The 20224-nt window shown below is 45.9% G+C and overlaps 1 protein-coding gene across 22 annotated transcripts in view; it reads left to right on the top strand.

The window, feature by feature from the left end:
* The window catches only part of KALRN (kalirin RhoGEF kinase), a 661720-nt gene that overhangs the window by 365283 nt on the left and 276213 nt on the right, over positions 1 to 20224 (top strand). For all 22 annotated transcript variants that reach the window (XM_044252163.1, XM_044252164.1, XM_044252161.1 and 19 more), the window contains 3 exons: positions 3239 to 3434; positions 11701 to 11867; positions 19204 to 19323. In XM_044252163.1, the coding sequence (XP_044108098.1) occupies positions 3239 to 3434; positions 11701 to 11867; positions 19204 to 19323 (483 nt within the window). The remainder of the gene's footprint in view (positions 1 to 3238; positions 3435 to 11700; positions 11868 to 19203; positions 19324 to 20224) is intronic.

Raw genomic sequence — 20224 nt, 5'->3', positions numbered from 1 at the left:
GAAATACACAGATCAGACTATTTCAAGGATCTGGGCATTGCTGCTTGGGGGTAATGGGAAGAGTGAGTCAAACAGAGAGAAAAGAGAGTAGAACCTGGGAAGATGGGCTTAGGAATCAGGCTGATCTGCTGAATGGCCCCTTGAAAGTCTTATTCTTTGGGCTTCATAACAGTCAAGGGCCCTCAGCCTAATGACGTCAAAGTGGTGAGGGTAGAGGAGGGGAGGGAAGAAGAAAGAATACAGAAACACCAGATTCAGAATGCTAAACATATTTCACATTTGGTAGATTCAGATTCCCAAGATGCCAGATCTCTAAGGCTCACTCTCTCAAATGAAGCAGCTCAGCTTTGCTCTGCTTCTCCTTCCTCATAAGGACTCTCAACACTCTGCAGTCTGCAGACTCCCACCTTCAGACCCCTTCAGGGTCCTTCTGGCAGCTAACAGACCCTGCATAGACTCAGTTTCCGGGAAACAAAACAAGAACTAAAATTGAAAGAAAAGACAAGTTCTTCCTTTCATGCTTGTTGTCTTTAGTTTTATTCTCATCTCTCCTAGTTTACAGGCCAAGAAGTGGGTTTAAAAAAAACACTGTTATTTGGCCATTGTCAGTACATTTATCTGACAAAGGACTTACCTAGCATATATTAAGAGCTCTTATAAATCCATGAGCCAAAGATAATTAACCTCCTTTCAGAAAAGATGTGAAAAGACAGTTTACAAAAGTGAATACAAATGGCCAGTAAGTGTATAAAAATGTGCCCATCATGATTAGTAACCTAAAACCATAATGAGATATCACTTCATGCCCACCAGGATGACTAAAGAGACTGATGATACCTAATGATGGTGAAGGGAACCTTCATATATTCCCACTGGATATAGAATTGCTGTTGGGAATGTCAAACACGCACCTCCCATAGGACCCTATGATCACACTCCTAGGGAACGCTCAAGAGAAATGAAAACCCGTAGCCACAGAAAGACTTGAATAAGAACTTTCACATCAGCCATACTCATAATAGCCAAACACTGAGAACAACCCAAGTGGCCATCAGCCAGAGAATGGATACATGAACTGTGGTCTGTCTACATGATGGGACAGTACCCAGCAGCAGCAAGGCATGGACTGCTCATATACATGACAACGTGGATGAATCTTAAATGTGGCACATTGGATACAAGAAGCCAGACCTAAAAGAGTACATACTGTATGATTTCATTAGTATGAAATCCAAGAGTAGGCAAAACTATATCCGCAGTGATAGAAATCAGAAAGTGATACCTGAGGCCTGCCAGGGAGTGGGGATGGGCAGGAATTGACTGGAAGGGGGTACAACCAGCACATTCCCTAGGCTGATGGAAATGTTCCTATTTTGTTTTTGGTAATGGCCACATGGATGGATAAAATGAGTCAAAACTCCTAAAACTGACTGCTTAATTAAATATATGCATCTTATCATATGTAAATTGTACTTCAACTTTTTTAAATACAGGAAGGAAAAACATATATTTAGAGGCCTCATCTAGATAGGCTTATTCATCCCATAAATTATAAATCTATTATTTCTCTTACTCTTCTCTGTTTAACTCCTTCTCTAGTTAGAGAATGAAGTCCTTTTCAAAGATGGGATACAACAAAACCTTGTCTTACCTGTCAGCCTGCTGGCTCCCAGATCCCCAAGGACTCCCCAGGATAAGTAGATAATAGGTTTTCCCACTGAGCTCCATGGGTTCCTTAGTTGACCTGAAAAGATGTGGGGCAATGAGATGGGAGCCTAGGACGATATAGATGGTATTTTTACAATTCCCCCATCTCTGCTTCCAAGATAGCAACTACCCTTTCCATGAAGAAAGGTCTTACTGTTAGACACAAATGGAGTCGTGTGCCCCAGATGGCAGCCTCTCACACCAGACTGCTTGCCTTTCCCATCCTAGTCTGCGCGGTCCCAGTGAGGGATGTTAAGTATGCCATCTCCCAGCTGCCTCAAGCTGGTTTTCTTTTTCCCCCACTCCCATCCTCTGCTTCCCAGAATGGCAGTGCTGGTCAGCTGGGGAGGTCGTGTCCCATGTCAGTGGTGTGGGGGAGACACCATAATACAAATCATTGAGCAGGGGCTCTGGGATTTGTGCCTGGACTGCCTGGGCTGTTGTGCCACTGCTGGGGGATGCGGGTTTCATTTCCTCTTCTCAGACAAGAAGTGATAGTCCCTGTGCTATGGCCGTCCCAACGCTACCGAGCAGGTTTGAGCACGCGACAGTGGACCTGTAAACATATCAGAGGAGTTCTCTGACTCAAAGATTACGTGACAGTGCTCTTTTGGCTGTGCTGGGTCCTGTTGGGGAGAGCAGCTTTTATAAAAGAAGTGTAGAATTCAGTCTCTCTGGGCATTCACCTCTGTGAGTGTGGACCAGGGGTCACATGAGCGAGGGTGTAGGGCAGGAACCAGTTAGCAAGTTCATGAGAGAGCAGTTTCCATTCATTACGAGCTTCCATCTTCAGTAGAATCATTATGCCTTTTGACAGCGTATAATCTGCTTGGGATTTCTAGACATCTGCAGTCTGGTGACACCTTGAGTCACCATGTCCAGGTGTCAGCCTTTGCAGAGAGTATCCTGCATGATCGAATAAGGGAACCATGAGGAGACCCTTGGGCTTGAGGGACACCAGGTCTGAGTGTGTAACCTTCGGCCACTCACAGGTCTCTCCAACCCTCAGTTTCTGTGTCTTGGAAAGAGTGAGGCTCCATATTTGCTTTCTGAGGTTTTCTCCAGTGATGAGATTTTTAGAGTAGCCCTTGTGGTGTGGCATACAAAGCCTTTGCAGTCAGAAGAACTGAGCTCTGTCCGCAGGTGTGCGCCTCACCAGCAGGGTGAGCTCTGGGCAGATTGCATCTGTCTGAGTGAAGGCCAGCTTCCTTCTCGGTAAGAGGTACCTGGAGATCTCCCCACTGCCTGCCTCTCCAGGTCATGGGGATGGGGTGGAGGAACAGGATGGCATATGCAAAAACTTGATGGACTGTAACTTACCCAGCATTTGCTGCAGTTTGTTGGCTGCGGCTATAGACACAGAAACACGTGGAGAGTGAAGTGACAGGCGTGCCCTGGGGCTTCACCTGGATTCAGGAGTCCAACACCCGCAAAGTGGAGATGGATCCAAGGATGGGGTTGGCAACTAAGGCTTCAGTCTCGCAGTCTCTCATGGACCTGTGAGCCGGTCCTGACAGTCATTCCCTTACAGGTGACGGCAGAGCTGGATGCCTGGAATGAGGACCTGCTCCGGCAGATGAATGACTTCAACACGGAGGATCTGACACTGGCCGAGCAGCGGCTACAGCGCCACACAGAGCGGAAGCTAGCCATGAACAACATGACCTTTGAGGTCATCCAACAAGGGCAAGATCTGCACCAATACATCATGGAGGTCCAGGCCTCAGGTGGGTGAGCTCCCCTGTCCTCCTCCTTACGACAGGGAGACGACGAAAACAAGCAGGCCAGCCTGACTCAAGCTGGCACGGCCACTCTGCTCATCTGCTTTATTCCCCCCAGACATGGGGACAGAGGTATTTGCCACTTTAAAGAAAACTGATGCATGAGAACTGGAATCACTTGTCCGAGATTGCCCAGTTAGGCTCTGGTAGAGAGGAGGATAGGGCCAGGGTCTCCTGGTGCTGTGCAGAGAATGGGGAAAACAAATTTGCACAGACTCAGAAAAAACAGCCTCCAGAAACAAACAAGCAGGCTCCAGAAGCAGCCAGCCTGCTGTGTGAATTGTATTCAAACCTGTAGATGTTTGCCTTCAACCCCCTAACCCCCTCTCCTGTCTTCCACCCCCAGGGGGGCTCCTGGTCTCCAGTTCAGGTCTCTCAGAAAGCCCTCCACCTTATTTTTTTTTAATCACCGGTCTGTGTGTGTTAGAAGTGCTGATAAAAATTTATGCAGGGTCACAGAATTTTATAACTACTCAAGAAACCATGGCGGAGTCTCCCAGATTTCACTTCTTTTCATGTTCCAGCTTTATGCACTGTCTCTCCAGCAAATACATAAACCCTTCCTGGGACACCTAGTGCTCTCCACAATGGCCTTTGGTGTTAGAACCAGAGAGAGCCATGGCAGTCCCGTGTCCAGCTAGTTCAGAGGACAAGAAGTCACTCACAGGGACATGCCAGTAGAGTGCTGGGACCTGCCCTGCCGTCAGCCTGCCCCCCAGCCCCGGGTCCTCCTTGGCTCTGGTTCTTCACCCTCCGGGAAGAGGCAGATGGGGGTTCAGGCCATCAGCTCTTAAAAACACAGTTGGCCATGTCCCTGTTGACTCTGAAGGATATTTAGAATCATGAGATTCCCAGCAGATGTTAGCCCCCAAACGGGACTATAGGGGACAGTGTTTGTTTTAAGGACCTGAAAGAATAAATAACAGCACTCAAAGAGACTTCCAACTCTAACTGGAGGAAAGACAGTCTGGTAAATTCTGTTCGCCTGCTCAGCATCGTCCTTCCGTGAATCTTTGTTTGTGTTGCGAACAGCTGCAGCTGCCCGGGCTTGTTTATGCAGTATAGTCCAGGAAGGACGGTTGCCACTACAGTCTCTCAGGGTTGGGGCTGCGAGGGCACTGGGAGCTCTTTTAAAAATGGCAGTGCCAGGCCCCAAGCCCAGAGGTCCTGATTTAACTACATCTGAATGGGAGTTGGGCATCAGCTGAAAAACCTCCTCGGGTGATACACGTGCAGTCAGGGCTGAGAACACCAGGCAAGTTTAAGCATCCACAGAACCTGCTGGCTCAGAATCTCTTGGGGTGGGGCCCAACAGTCTGTGTTTCTGCCAAGCCCTCCAGGGGGTGCTGGCGCACCACAAATCTAGGATCTACTCACCATGAGGGCCCCCAGACCAGCAGAACCAGCATCGCTTAAGAGCCCATTAGAAAAGTGGAGGAATCCCAGCTCTCATCCCAGATTTACAAATCTGAATCTGTGTGTTAACAAAATCTCCAGGGAAATCATGTGCCCGTGAAAGTTTGAGATACATGCTTGGCAATGGCTTGTACTTCTTCAAGGTTTTATTAGGGAAGGAGGAGGAACCATGATCCTTTCTCTGCAGCTGAGAACCTTACTTGGGCTCAGGGTTTCACGGTAGAGCTTACGCTCCTGAGGCTCACAATAGCTGGTGCCCAGCTAAGACTAGGGATCAAGAGAGAATGTGCAGGACCTGGGAGAGAGGCTGGGACAGAGAGGCCTTGCAGGGGTGCTCAACCTTCGTCCCTCAGTATTGATGCATCTGGCAGGAGGGGAAGCTGGTCTGCTGAAAACTGTGGCACTTTGTACCCGGGTGCTGGTGTGACCCAGGCAAGCCCCTTTCTATCCCAAGAGCCAGGTATCCATGGTAACAGAAAGCCAACCAGGAGCTGGCAGTCCCTCAAGACGGCCTGTGACTGTGGGTTAGCAGTGCTTGGCAGCCTTCTGCACCTTGCGGGCTGAATGGGTGAAAACACCTCCAGCAGATGAGCTGCCCACACCCAGTGTCCTGATCTAGAAATGGGCTTTGTCAAAAGAGAGTTGATGGGCCTCTTGAGCCCTCTGTGCTAGGACTGGCTGTTCCCCTGCTCCTACCCCAGCTAGCCGGGGGTAGCTGTTCAGCTGGCATAGTCCAGGAGGCTTCGAAGAGAATGCATCTGGGGCTTTCAGGCACGCTCACTCCTGTCTGCTGCTGAATATTGGGTGCTGCTAAGGAGGCCTCTACCTTGTCTCTGGCTTGGAGGAAGGGAGAGCAGGCTTCTGCTGGAGCTGAGGCATGGGGTGGAGGTTGAGGGTGGGCCCAGCGGGGCAGGGTCTTATCCCTGGGTGGTTGAGGAATGTAGGACTTCAGAGACCCCTAACTGAGGCAGCAAATGTCTTAGTCATTGATGATATGTCAGATAAACTATATTTGAATTCAAGGTAAAATAAGCTGCTGTCTTAGAAAAAAGACAATTAACAAAATTAAGCTTTTGGTTGGTATTTAGCCCTCTGTGATGAATTAATGAAGGGCTTATGCTTTGATTTGGTAGGACTAAATGGAAATAGGGAAGTGCCACACACTTTTTTTCAGATGTACAATTTGTGACATTGAGGCAGGTCCCACTAAATCCCTCGGCTGTGCCAGAAGCTCTAACCAAAGCAAAGCCTTTACTCAAGTCAGCATTAGCCTTAGGAACAGAAGGCAAAAAAGGAACACTTGCTCCACTTGCTCATCACTCTCTCCAAGCTGTAGCATTTTCTATTTTGGCCAGGAGGTGGGTGTGGGGAGGGGCCGGGTTTTGCTGGAAAGAGTCAAGTTGGAGAAGACACGCTGGCTGAAGTCGAGGTCCAGTTCCACCATCAGCTAGCAGCCTGCCTTTGGAAAGTTCCTGTTCTTTCTCTTTAGACCATTCTTCTTCTGTCTAGTGTGGGAGGTGGGCCTGGATTCCTACAGTTCCCTCCAGTTCATGCTTGCCGTGATGAGTCGGTCTATCCACCCCCAGTGGCTAGGCCACAGGTCTCTCCAATGCAGTCTGACCACGTGACTATTCCACGTGGCCTGAGGAATCAGAAGAGCTGCCCATCTTGTGGATGTGTTGCTTTTGTGGTCTAGTCAAAGCACCAAGCTTTCTTTATGCAAGGTTTTTAAATGAAAAATCTTTGGGATCTGTGGCAATGATACTTAAAGTTTTTACTGTGTTGGAAAGAACCCAGCCCTAGCATTTGAAAATAAGTAAAAAATAAATGAAGTTTGGTGGGAATTCTTCTTCTTGAGCGTAGAGCTCAGAGTATGCCTGGGAGAGGAACAGTGCCTGGCTTGGGACCCAGCCACACCCTCCCTACCCAGTCTTTCCAAGCCTCAGCTTCCCCCAGAAGACAGCAGTCGTAAGAATACCCAGATCACAGGGTCATCATGACGATGCAGGGCAATAATGCATGAGCATGATAAGGGCTCAAAAAAGCTTGGTAGCTGTGATTTGTTACAATTGTATTCTAGCTTGCACTGCCTTCTCCTGCAGCCATGTGTCCCTGTAGCTTCTCCAGCAGCATGAGGGCAGGACTCTTTCTTCCTTCTCTTTCCATTCCCAGCTTCTGGCAGAATGCTGATGTCTGGTACATTGCACGTTTTCAGTAAGAGTATTTGCTTAGTTAATGGAGTGAACATCAATGTGGGTGGAACAGATGTAGGAAAACATAAGGGGCCACAAATAATTTCACTTGCATCATAAAAGGAGAGAAAAGGCCTGTGTTTTTCCAAAATGGAAGCTACTCTGGGGTTCATGGGAATGTGGATCTGATGGGAGCTGAGTGGAAGGGAAGAGAATGTAGATGTGCAACAGGAGTTCTTGGTCTGGCTGCAGATTCAGAATCGCCTGCAGAACTTACAAGGACCAAGATCTGGGCCCTACCCCTCAGGGATTCAGTCTTGCTTAACTGGTCTGGAGTGGATCCAGATTTTTTTTTTTTAACTTCCCAGATGATTCTGTTGTACATCCAGGCTTGAGAATGCCGATCTAAAAACCCAATTAGAGGACTATGTCATTTCTGAACCGGGTGTTACATTGAGGGAGTGGCCCAGAATGAGGAGTGAGGAGGGAGGGCTTGTCTCTCACTGAGGCAGGCTGATATCAAGGCACAAAGAACACCTCCAGGTAGCATAGGCAGGAATAGCTTGATCTTACCCTAGACCATAGCCACCTCTCTCTCCTTGAGGGAGTTAAAGTGGTACCCTCAGCCTGACAGCAGAGGAAAGTACAGTGACATTACTAGCTGTAGCCTTGGGCCATAAACAAACACAGTGCCAACCATTCTGCTGACTGAGTATAGCATAAAGAATATCTCTGTTCCCGGGTTGCTGGCCATGGTACCACCTTACCCAGTGGTTTCCCATCTTGGTTGCATGTTGAATCACCCTGGGAACTTTTAAGACTTCCTGGTGCTTGGGTCCCACCCCCAGAGAGTCTCCTGTTACTGCTCTGGGGTATGGCCAAGGACATGGTGATTTTTAAAGTTCTGCAGATCTAATGTGAGCCAAGATTGAGAGCACTGGTCTAAGACCACCCAGACCATCACAATTGCTAATGATGTACACTGGGCAAGTCCATAAATACCTCATGGTACAATTTTATGTTTACATTTTTACAAGCCATTTTGTAGTTCTATTAATAATCAATAATGAATATGTTGTAAAAACTAGAAACATGGATATTTTGAGCCTACTAAATGCCCAGCACTGTATGTACCTAATCTCACTATGTCCTACGACACCCCAGAAACCATCGTTGGAATTGTCCTTACCCAAGCTCAGAGATGATATAGAGCCCAGAGATTCACTGTTAATGGGGCAGAACATCAATTCAAACCTAAGTCTGTCTTTTCCCAGAGCTCGCAGGTGCTTTCCACCACAGCATGTGACCTGAGCCCTTCCCTGCAGAGGCCAGGTGTTCACCAGAAGACCTTCCCTGTTGGGTGTTATGAGCCAAGCATTGTGTTGGTGCTGAGGATACAGAGATACAGAAAGTGTATGGCCTTGGCACCAAGGGAGCCTGCATTCCTGCGAGAATAGGGACAAGTTAATAAGGAACCACCCTGAACAGGAATGTTCTGAGGGAATGAAGCATACAGAACATTGTGGAATACATCAGTACAACTTGCCCTAAAGACACCGACACACTATCTCCCTCTTTGATGGAAAGAGCACACACATCTTGCTGGATTTCTGAGAGCCCCAAGAAAAACAGGACTGGGAATAGACTGAGAAATGTGAACACAAGCACACTATTTGCTGTGGATTGATGGGTATTTACTAGTTAATGCGATTTGACTGGGACTTGCATCAATGTGTGTGGGCAGTGGGAGGGAGGAGTGAATTTCCCTCTTCCTAGGTGCCATTTTGGGTTCCTCCCATTCCCTCCCTCCACGGCACGACATGCAGTTGAGAGCAGAAGTGCAGTAGGCGTTGTCTTCCCCCATTTTATTTCCTGTGTTCATCCCCCATAAAACAGTACCAAGGGAGGTAGATGCATGAGAAGGCCTGGAGTCTTGGGGCAGGCTGAGAGTCTGCTGGGGGTGGTGTCCTCTGCAAGTGCTGGCCCCTTTGACAAGCTTACTGGCTTAGAGAGCCCATTTACATTCGAGGTGGCAGAGGTGAGCCGCAGGCTTCCCAGAAAAAGACACTTTGCCCAAGCTCAGCATACTAAACACCAGAGATGCCTGCAGAATGAAAAGGAGCTGGAGAAAACCTGCATTGTGGCTGAAAGCGGGGAAGATCTTCTGCTTCCTCAGAAGGAGCTTGAATTCCATTTCCAGAAAGGAACTATGGGAGTCAAGGGTCTTCTCACTGTGCTGGGCACTGCAGAGATAGAAATTTTTGTATTTCTTCTTATTTTTTATTTCAGTTAAGGAGATGCTCTACCTTGTCCCCTTGGTAATTGAAAATAGGAACCAGAGGGAGCTGACTGCCAAAAGAACAAGCTGTTCTCCTCTGTCTCCCACAGATATTTCAGGAGCTGGGATTTGAAATTATGAAACTGGTAGAAAAAAATAAACATGAAAAGATACTGAAATTATTACCATGTAACACCAGAAGTTTTTTCCACCCTTCCATATTGTCCTTACATAAAACACTATTTTTGCCTCTAGAAATGAATTTCCCTTGCATGCATATACTCTCCTTACACTCCCCCAACTGTATCCGGCAGGTGTGTTGGTGGTGGTGATGAGTTTCTGATGATGTGAGTCAGAGTATTGGGGAAGTCTCCCAGAGGGGACTTATTTTTAGGTGACTATACCCTGAGATTGGCAGGCTCCTTGGGGTGTGATCCCCATTGAAATAAATTACCCTTTGGGAATTTTAGTCCCATCCCCGTTGATGGTTTTGTCCCTGTTTGTCAGCATCAGGAGCACAGCTGCACTGGGTCATAGATGACAGGATGGGGAGCCAAGGAAAGGATCCGGACTGAACTGAGAAGCTGCAGAGCCAGCTAGAGTCAGGGATCAGAAGGAGGCAAGCAATCCAGACCTTAGGATTTTTGCAAAGCTATGGGTCTGGGCAAGGTTGAATCAGTCAGAACAAAAAACAATACAGCAAATTACCATTTTCATCAAGTTGGAGGCAGATAGCAACCAAGAGGGCATGAACACAAGAAGGCAGAGAATTGAGAGCTGAAGAGTCAAGAATCAGGACAGCGATGGGCCTGTGTGTACGATGTTATGTGACGGAGGCTCCACGTGCATTATCTCATTTAATCCTCCCAGCGAGCTCCTGAGCAGGGAGTTCATGAGGTAGGCAGGTATGTAAAATTATTTATTTCAGGAGGAGAGCAAAGCTTCTGACGGCTTAGATAACTTGCCCATGTCCAGGATTCTGACTCAGGGCTGTCTCCAAAGCTAGCACACTCCTCACATAGCCTACAGGAGCTAAGGTAAGAGTCAAGTTCAAGCCACTAGCAGACAAGAAGGCCTTTGATAACCAAGGCAGTCCCCTCACTCCAAAACACAGATCTGTTTGAGAAAGGCTGCTGTAATCCTGCTGGTGACAATGGATAGATACAAGCATCAGCTCGCTGGAGAGAAAGTGTGTGTGTGTCCACACCTGTGTGTTGGGAGGGGCATCTAGGACAAGTAAGGAAGGGGCACCTGGGTGGCTCAGTCGGTTGAGCGTCTCACTCTTGGTTTCGGCTCAGGTCGTGATCTCAGGGTCATGAGGTTGAGCCCCGTGTTGGGCTTCGTGCTCAATATGGAATCTGCTTGAGATTTTCTCTCCCTCTCCCCTCCCCCTGCATGCTCACTCACTCTCTCTCTCTCTCTCAAATAAATAAATCAGTCTTTAAAAAAAGAAAAAGGCAGGTAGAGAGGGAGATGGACAAAGAATGGAGCCATGGCTTCCACCTGGCAGATACTGACTCGAGGTCCCATCACAGGTCAGACAGTTGGCACTTAATTAATGCTGGGTGACATATCCATAAACATTGGGAGCTCCTGCCAGCGGCTGACTGGGTTTATTCATTGTTTTGAAAAAGCAGAAGAACAGTGAGCAAACTCTCCTTGTGTGGGTGCACCTTTAACATGTTTTTTGTAAATGGAGAAGCACTCAGTACCCCTGTGGTATTGCTGGGGCGTGTTTATCAGCAGTGTTTGCCTGTGTTGAAGAAATGTATGAGAGCTAGCATGTATTTCTAAGAGTTGCTTTTTTTTAGGGGGCCTGAGTAGTCGGCTACTAAAATCCCCCTGCCCAGAGATTCTCATCAGAACAGACTTGCCATCTGAGTATAAATTGCATCAGACCAGCTAAGCAAGTGTGCCTTTGGCAGAAGCTCCTGAGACAGGTCATTTTCGGTTTTGCTTCGTATTTCCCAATATGGTCCAGAGCCTTGCTTGTTGATTATTATAGTGTTAGCAAATTCCCCAGCAGGGACTGCGAAGGGCTTTCTTCTCTGGGGTGGACTCCCAGAAAACCACCTCTCTTCGTAGCCCCAGCTGATCCCAGGCAAAGGCTCAGATCATCCAAAAGAGGTGACATGGTTTGGACACCCTGAACAAAAGTCTGTTCTGACATTGTCCAGCTTCCCAGAGGGATGTGTAAAGGCAGGAGGGCACTGCTCCTGGCTGTTTCTGCATTCCTGCTTTCCTATGCATCTTGCAGGAAATAGGGTCTTGGTCCTACTACCTCATTTCTCCTTGTTTCCTTTTTTTTTTTTTTTTTTTTGATCAGGAATTGAGTTAATCTGTGAGAAGGACATTGATTTGGCAGCCCAGGTGCAAGAGCTACTGGAGTTCCTTCATGAGAAGCAACATGAATTGGAGCTCAACGCAGAGCAGACCCATAAGCGACTGGAACAGTGCCTCCAGCTGCGGCACCTGCAGGCCGAGGTCAAACAGGTGAGCCCGGCCCCTCCAATGTGTCATTGGTTCCTGTGTTTTCCTAGAGGTTCCTAAAGACCTGGGTAAGTCCTTTGGTAAAACGGCTAGTACAACATCTCATAGAGATAACAAAATCTTCTCTTTCTTAAATTGACTTTAATAGGACAAGACAATTTTCTTATAAGCTGCCCTGCATATTGAAAAGAATGAGGGAAACTGTCCCCACTGACTCTCAACTACGTGTCAGGCCCTGCATGAGGCACTCAGGGGCCCCAAGTTAACCAACGGGGCTCTAAACCCTGCCTATGTTTATTGACATGGATTTGACAAGGATTTGCGTTTCACACAAACTGCATGTCAGGCTGGAGGACAGAAAGGAAGAGAAGAGACTCAGTGACTGAGGACGACTTTGGAAAGTTCTGAATGCTCTCATTAGATTGTTAGGAGAGAAAAAGGACGCATTTGTAGTTTGCACCTTGTACCATTAGATCTGGTTTTAGATGCAACAGATAGCAGCCTCGCTTTCAGAATCCCAACCACCACTCCTTCACTTACCCATTTCCAAGTTCTGGTGACACTGGTGACTCTGCATACCTTTTCCCCACACCAGGAGCAGGCCCGGGGCCCAAGGGGAGCCCAGACGCATTTAAAAATATTATATATAGGGGCATCTGGGTGGCTCAGTGGGTTAGGCCTCTGCCTTCAGCTCAGGTCATGATCTCAGGGTCCTGGGATCCAGCCCCACATCAGGCTCTCTGCTCAGCAGGGAGCCTGCTTCTTCCTCTCTCTCTGCCTGCCTCTCTGCCTACTTGTGATCACTCTCTCTGTCAAATAAATAAATAAAATCTTTTTTTTTAATTACATATTTATATTATGAATAGACTAAATTTTAATTATCAGCATAATGAATGGAGATTTTTGAAATTTACACAGTGGTATTGAAGAAACACAAATATATAATAGTTAAATTTACTGAGTGCTGGGAACCTTTTACACCCATCTCTCCATCAAGCCTCACAACCATTCTCTGAAGCAGGTCTTATTCCCGATTTACAGATGAGGCCACTGAAGCTTAGAGAGGTCACCAGACAATGGTCACAGGGAGCAAAGAACATGTCACCGCCCTCTACTGGTCTAGGAGGGCTTCCTGGTGTGTGTGGGGCGCGGGGGGGGGGGGGGTTCCATAGCACTTCCATGATAGTTCCTTCTGCTCCACACTTTTTCAAGCAATCCAGACCCCTGTTCCCTGAAGACAGAGCCCTACCCAAAAATCTCAAGCCAAGAAACTTTTTCCTATTAAGCATTTTTTCTTAGGCACTGTGGCTATTACACTGTCTTATTTAACTCTATTAATTTGGAACAGGGGATAAAAACACGATATTTTTTTTTAAGATTTTATTTATTTATTTGAGAGAGAGAGACAGTGAGAGAGAGCATGAGCGAGGAGAAGGTCAGAGAGCGAAGCAGACTCCCCATGGAGCTGGGAGCCCGATGTGGGACTCGATCCCCGCACTCCAGGATCACGCCCTGAGCCGAAGGCAGTCGTCCAACCAACTGAGCCACCCAGGCGTCCCCAAAACACGATATTTTATTTAATCATTGCTATTCTCTTATATTCCGAGTATTTCTTGTTAATGCCTCGGTCTTCGCTATTATACTGTTATTTATTATAATGGGCAAAACTGTCTTCTCTACTCCACTTCTCCCAATCAGTGCTCAGCCAGAACCCACACCCACTGTGCTAAAGGTCTGTCCTCAGCACAGGTGAGATCACTGAGCACAGAGGCAGGCTGGATCACAGAGCTGCCATCTAGACTGCTCTCTGTATAATTACACTGGGATCGCACCTGAATCTCTGGAGAGACATGGTGGAAATCCCAGCAGACCCAGAGCAGTGATGAGTATACAAATTCTGAGGCTCTTGGTAATAATGGTTGTACTTACTTTTTAGATGAGAACTTCTTTCTCATTTATAATATCATTTTAAGAGAAAAGACCCATGGGGAAAAGGGGTGTATGTTTATTTTACAGGTGGGAAACTGAGGTAGCACAGGATTGGTGCTCCCAGGGCCTGTTGACTTGTTAGCTGGAATTTGAGCCCGTGCTTCCTTTATCAACAGTCACACAGTTTGCCTCTCCTGGGCCCCACTCCTGCCCGAGGGCTCTAGGAAAAATAGAAGGAAGCCCTCTAGCAGGGCATAGGCTGGGATATTCCTGGCCTTCACAGCACCACCTCTGAGAAGACAGCATGACCTGTGCCTGGTAGAAAAGGTGGCCCCTACCTGATGGGTCAGCAGGCTCCAACAGGTCACGGGAGCCCTCCGCTGCTCATATACTCTTATTCCTGCCTGCCAAAAGGGGCAGGAGGGGATCATCTGAACAAAACAAATAATAGGAAAATCATTCTTATTTGCCTGTGAAATGAAATAGATACTTTTGTTCCTGATTTTTAATTTTTGTATTTAATTTTGTTCCAACATTAGTAGTAAAGTCAACTCCCTAATCATGTTCTTCTTGACTGGCATGAAAATGGAAATGATTTTTTTATCCTCTGAGTATACATTCCATATAGGGTGGGAAGTTGGAGTGATGATAGGTAGTTTGTCAAATGGGGAAGTAGGTTGTCTATGTACAAATACTCCAGGCTTGACGGATCTCTGAGTACGTTCCTATTCAATGTTTCTTGAGTTGGAGGACAGAAAATTTCTCTGCAGGAGAAAGTTGCTTCTCCCCACCATGGTGAGGATGACACATGTAGTTCAAACCCATACTGGGTTGCTTGAGTCGATCTGCAGGAAACCCGCGAAGGCATTTGTGAAGGACAGCGGCCTTGGGAGGTGCCAATGGATTTTGCTGCTTTGTTAAGCCACCATGCCTCATTAGGTGAACTTGTTTTCCTTGTCAGTGTAGGGCTCTTTCTTTCGGGAGTTGTCTGATCCAGTTTCAGAGAAGGCATTTGTGTTTTGATGGAAGCTGGTGGAGCAGGAAATATTGATTTGGAAGCTGTTGACACTTGGAAAGAGGGAGTTAATTTAGATGTCAGTATTGATCAGCAGAGCTAAATTTAGACACAAGCTTGAGAGTTTCTCTTTTGAATATACTAAAAAAAAAAAGAAAGAAAAAGGACATCTTAATTGAAATGCCATTAATGGGGATGGAAAGAGAGAGAACAATGTGCTGCTTCACAGTTGAGCATTAGAGCCCGTAGATGAGAGGTTTAAATTTGGCTGTAGTGTAGTTATACCACCATTATGTTAAACTGAGGCTTTGAGGGGAGATGATGCCACAGATGTCAGACTGAAAATTATTGTCGGGGTTGAGAACAAATGAAATTATTTAATTATTTAATGTTCTTTTGGGGTTACATAGGGCTCTCTATCTTAAATAGATGGCCCAGACACCTCTGGAGAAATGCTGACTCTTTAAGGGAATTCACTCCCCTGATTACAGCTCATGGTCTGGGACCCTAGACCGTTCAGATGCCCCCTTTCTTCTAGAAAAATAGTTCAGATCACTCCCCAACCCCACAGAATGCTCTGACTGTTTTCCAGGAAAATTACTACTCTGGCGAAGATGACCTCACATTTATTAGATAATCCAAGAAGATGCATGAAACTAAGTGGATTTCCATATGTATTCCTGCAGAACAGGGTCGTTAGCAGAAAATAAGCCAATATCTAGTGGGGCTCTAAGATATAGGAAAAGAAATCATACTTATTTGTCTACTAAAGACACTGACTTAAATTACCCTTGTGGGCCAAGTAAAGCCAAAATTTGCTTACGATTAAAATGAACAGTGAAAACAAAGGAGGGAGTATTATCCTGTCAAAAATACTGCTCTGTTAAGTTCTCTGTGCTGTTCATAAAGGCAGAAAGGAATCGGGGTCGATCCCAGGGAGAGATGATCAAAGGGATGAGCATTTGTTTCAAAACGGAGAAAATTAAGAAGATCCATGGTCACAGTCTATAAAACCAGGAAGGACGATCGCATAGACTCTCATACACTGTGAATCTTTAGAGCTAAGTAGTGCTGGAAATATGCCAGGCTCCAAGATACCCTCTGAGGGACCGGCCATTTCTCCTGTGGCCAGAGTTTCAGAAAAGACTGTGCCTTGTGGTAAGTCATCAGCAACATCAGGTCTTACAGTCAGAGGCCTTGAGGGTCTCCTCAGCTCTATTGTCAGCATGACCTAGAGAAAACACAGCCATATACAAGCAGCTTCCCAGCCTGCCAGTTACAGGGGACAGCCCTCCTCGCTTAGATGGCATCATCATTTTTGGACATCCACATCCAGTCTTCTCACTGGGGTTGGTCCCTTCTTCCTTGGCCTGAGGAAACAGTAGGTCCCCATTGTCAGTTCACACATTCAGTTCAGACTGAGCTGAATTCTTAGCTGGTTCCTGAGTCCCCGAGCAGCAATCAGCAATACTCCTTGGGTCCCTCATTTTTATAGACATGACTTTCTCTGGTAGCCTGTGGTTGTAGGGTGTGTGTCTTAACTTTGGAAGAAGTGTGGAATGTGAGGATTCAAAGTGTTCCTTAAAGGTCATCTTACCTATAGGTAAATTGTTGCCTAAGGGACGCCTGGGTGGCTCAGTTGGTTGAGCAGATAACTGATCAACGTAAAATGTTCATATTATGCATTACATTTTATGGTTTGCAGAACACTTTCACATGATGTTTCTGAGACCATACAGGATTAGTAAAAACATTTTACCATTTTTATTACAATATTTCCTCTACTCCCTTGCACTCATTTGGATGCTCATAGCATAAATAACCAGTTTTATGAACCGAAAAATAAAGGATGACAGAAATAGAAAATTATACCAACAAGAGTTGTCAGCTGATCAGACAACAGAGAATGGTGCTAACAAAACAGCTGGGGTTTCCACATCACATCAGAATACGGCAGCAAGCGCTACAGATCCTGGAACAAAAGTCAGTAGCCCTAGCCTTTTTTCCTTCTCATTGTGAGAGGAATAAATAAAGAATCATAGCATTACCTAGCTTTGCTCCAAAATGAAAAATCACCATCTCTACCATCACCACCCTTTCTGTCTTACCACATGCTGCATCTACCCTGCTGGAAGAAGGGAAGGCACTATCATCTGAACTTTGCAGATGAGAAAACTGAGGCCCAGAGGCTTAGGTGGTTTTGCCAGGTAGTAAAAAGGCCAGGTGTTTCTTCACTGTGCCCATCCTGCTTCTGGGACAGACTCAGTTATAGGGATTAGTCCCACCCCTGAACCTAAGCCATGGTATAGAAACACGCATTTTTATCTTCCTAAAATAAAAACTCCTGCTTTAGATGCCTGGGATGCCTTTTTAAACAGCATTTGGGAAATAAAAATGAACAAGCATATCAAGAATATGGCATGACTTAAAGAAAGACATAGAGACTGAAGCCTATGATATCTAAATGGAAAGCTGTATATGGAGGTCCCCAACACCATAGCTGTAATTGATGTTTCCAGTTGGCTGAAACTAGAGAAGAACAGATGCCAGCAAGACTCAGGAAGCCCAGAGGGAGTCAAATTGCCCCTCAAATGTTGATTTGTGATGCACACAAAGTAAATGTTTCTGTGACACCCTCAAATGAATCTTGAACCAAGCAAAACGCAATGAATCATGGCAGAAGGACTTGCATAGTTCAAAGTATACATTGTGAGCTCCATTTTCTAAAGAGCGGAAGCATTTGGGCATACCGTCCATGTATGTGTGTACCCAAACTTACAGGCAGCTTTTGGAAGTCATTAGCACCTCTAGCCAGCCAGCCCCAGCACACCACTGGCATCAGAGACTTCACACTTACACTCAGAGCCGTTAGATCTGCCACTAATTGCTTTACAGATTTGGCATCTCATCCACAATCTGCCAGACTGGCCATGAATTAACATCTCAATCCGAACAGCCCAGCTTCAGCAGGACTTTCGCCCCACCGTTACCCATGTACAATATGCCATCAGTCATATTCTGCCTAAGGAGGAAATTTGAGAAATGTTTGTGAGGATTATGGAATAGGAGAGACCAGGCTTAGTATTTTTCTAATTGTTTAGCATGAAGAAGTTGAGAGGAGGAAAAAAAAAATCTGCAAAAATCTGAAACAGATTGTGATATCTTCTCCTTTCCTTGAAATAACAGATGGATGATATTTACTGATCTTGAAATTCCAGAAGAATTTTTATCTCCTCTCCAAGCAAACTCTTAGACTTCCTAATAAAGAAAATATTTAGCAATTTTCTGGTGACCAGACACAAGGTGTATTTTCAAGGCCTGATTCTTCCAATGTGATTATTTGCACTTGACTCGAGATCTTAGCTGGAGAGTTGCCACATGCCCATTTCACCTAGGACTGTCTAGACCGTTTCCGCTGTTTCTCCTTCTATTCTAATATTCCCTAGCTGAACTTTCTTTCCCCCAGTACTAATTAAGGTCACCTAGAAATTTTACTTAGCCTAGCCATTGCCTCTAGATAATCTAAATCAATTATAACTTATTCCCCCTTTTTCTAAGGATCCGGTGTATGGATTATTGATGCTGTTTTCCTTGTTTTCTCTCTCCTTCCTCCTCCCTTTGGGTTGTTTATCTGTTCAGAGCTCAAATGTGTCTATCTTGTAAGGCACAGAAGGTTGGACCCACCATTCAGGTGTAATTTGGATATTGTCTATAGATAATTGTTCCCTTTTTCAAAAACATTTCTGCTTACTTAGCATTTATAAGGCACTGTGCTAGGCACTGTGTGAGACCGAAGCATGATTCATACTGCCCTAGTCTTCCAGAAGTTTACATCTGGGGGGAAGAGGTATGGTGGGATGTTGAAACGTAGGTCAAAACCACTGAACAAGGAGGTCTTTGGTGCGTCACAAAGGTGGTATGGTGTGGGGGTACTGGGTGAGGGAGAGCTGTTTCTAACGGGAGTAACTGGGTTTGGAAGATTTCAAGTGGTTGGCATCTGAACTGAGTTTTTAAAGAGAGAAAAGAATGCCTATATATGGAATTTATTTACTTAAGCCATTCTACATTCTAGCAAGAACTTCAGAAATGTATATACAATACAATCAGATAATGTTTAAATGAAATGGGTAAGGAAATTGGAACAGAGAGGTAATAAGGGTGGAAAGGAATATATGTAGCTAAGAATGAGGTTGATACTTACAGTAAGTGCCTTATGGCACAAAATGCCAGGTTAGAGGGCAGAGATGAACATTTTAATTATCCAGAGTCTTCCTGTCCTCTCTCCAGGTGCAGTCAGAAGATAGCAAGGTCTGACTTAAGGACCCATCCGAGAAAGCCACAGCTCTGGGGAGGTTGCAAAAGCCATTCATCTGTGTTCTTGTCCTAACTCCCCAGGTCCTGGGATGGATCCGCAATGGGGAGTCAATGCTCAACGCCAGCCTGGTCAATGCCAGCTCTTTGTCTGAAGCAGAGCAGCTACAGCGGGAACACGAGCAGTTCCAACTAGCAATCGAGGTAACACCCAAATCTGATTCCTCTGGCCTCCCTTCCCCTTTCTGCTCTGTACCCTGGGCAGGTGGATTCCTCATGCTGTGGACATTGCTTTAGGTAGTGAAGCCCTTACTCTTTCTAGTTAAGTGTTCCAGGTAGCCTCCCTGTTACCCAGGAACTGATGGGGAAGCAAACGCAGGAGTTCTCCAACCCCAAGGGGGCCTCCTATTGAAAGATGAATGTTCACAGTACAAAAGTGCGTCTTGGTTATTTATTGGCACATTTACCCATAAGGCCCCTGATATACTGAGTACTTGGACATTGTGGACTATGCACCATGTGAGACATGTGAAGACAGAAGGTTAGAAGTCACTTCTAGTTGAGGAGCCCTTAAAATTGAGGGTAAACAACTACAAAAGTCATTAATACGTTAGCATTCCATTTTAAAACATTTGATTTCTGGGGCACCTGGGTGGCTCAGTGGGTTAAACCTCTGCCTTCTGCTCGGGTCGTGATCTCAGGGTCCTGGGATCGAGCCCTGCATCGGGCTCTCTGCTCAGCGGGGAGCCTGCTTTCTCCTCTCTCTCTGCTTGCTTCTCTGCCTACTTGTGATCTCTGTCTGTCAAATACATAAATAAAATCTTTAAGAAAAAAAATTTGATTTCTATGCAATATATAGATTTCATTGTCAGTTTCTGCCTTTTAATGAGAACAATGAGCTTTGGAGTAGGTTGCACTAGATAGCTCACTTCCCTGAAAATAGTTGCTCAGTACCACTGATCAAAGCCATATTTCAGGAATAAACTGAAACCAGAAGTTCACCAACTGACACTTGTTCTAAAGGCTATTTTAAAATAAAATACCTCTTCCCATAATCTAAATTTTGTCATCTTGCTTTAAATAATACCTTTAATTATCCTTTCTA

This window comes from Neovison vison, chromosome 6 (assembly GCF_020171115.1).
Source record: "Neovison vison isolate M4711 chromosome 6, ASM_NN_V1, whole genome shotgun sequence".
Taxonomy (NCBI): Eukaryota; Metazoa; Chordata; class Mammalia; order Carnivora; family Mustelidae; genus Neogale; species Neogale vison.
Note: the sequence above shows the minus strand (reverse complement) of the source record. Positions and strands in the feature narration are given on the sequence as shown.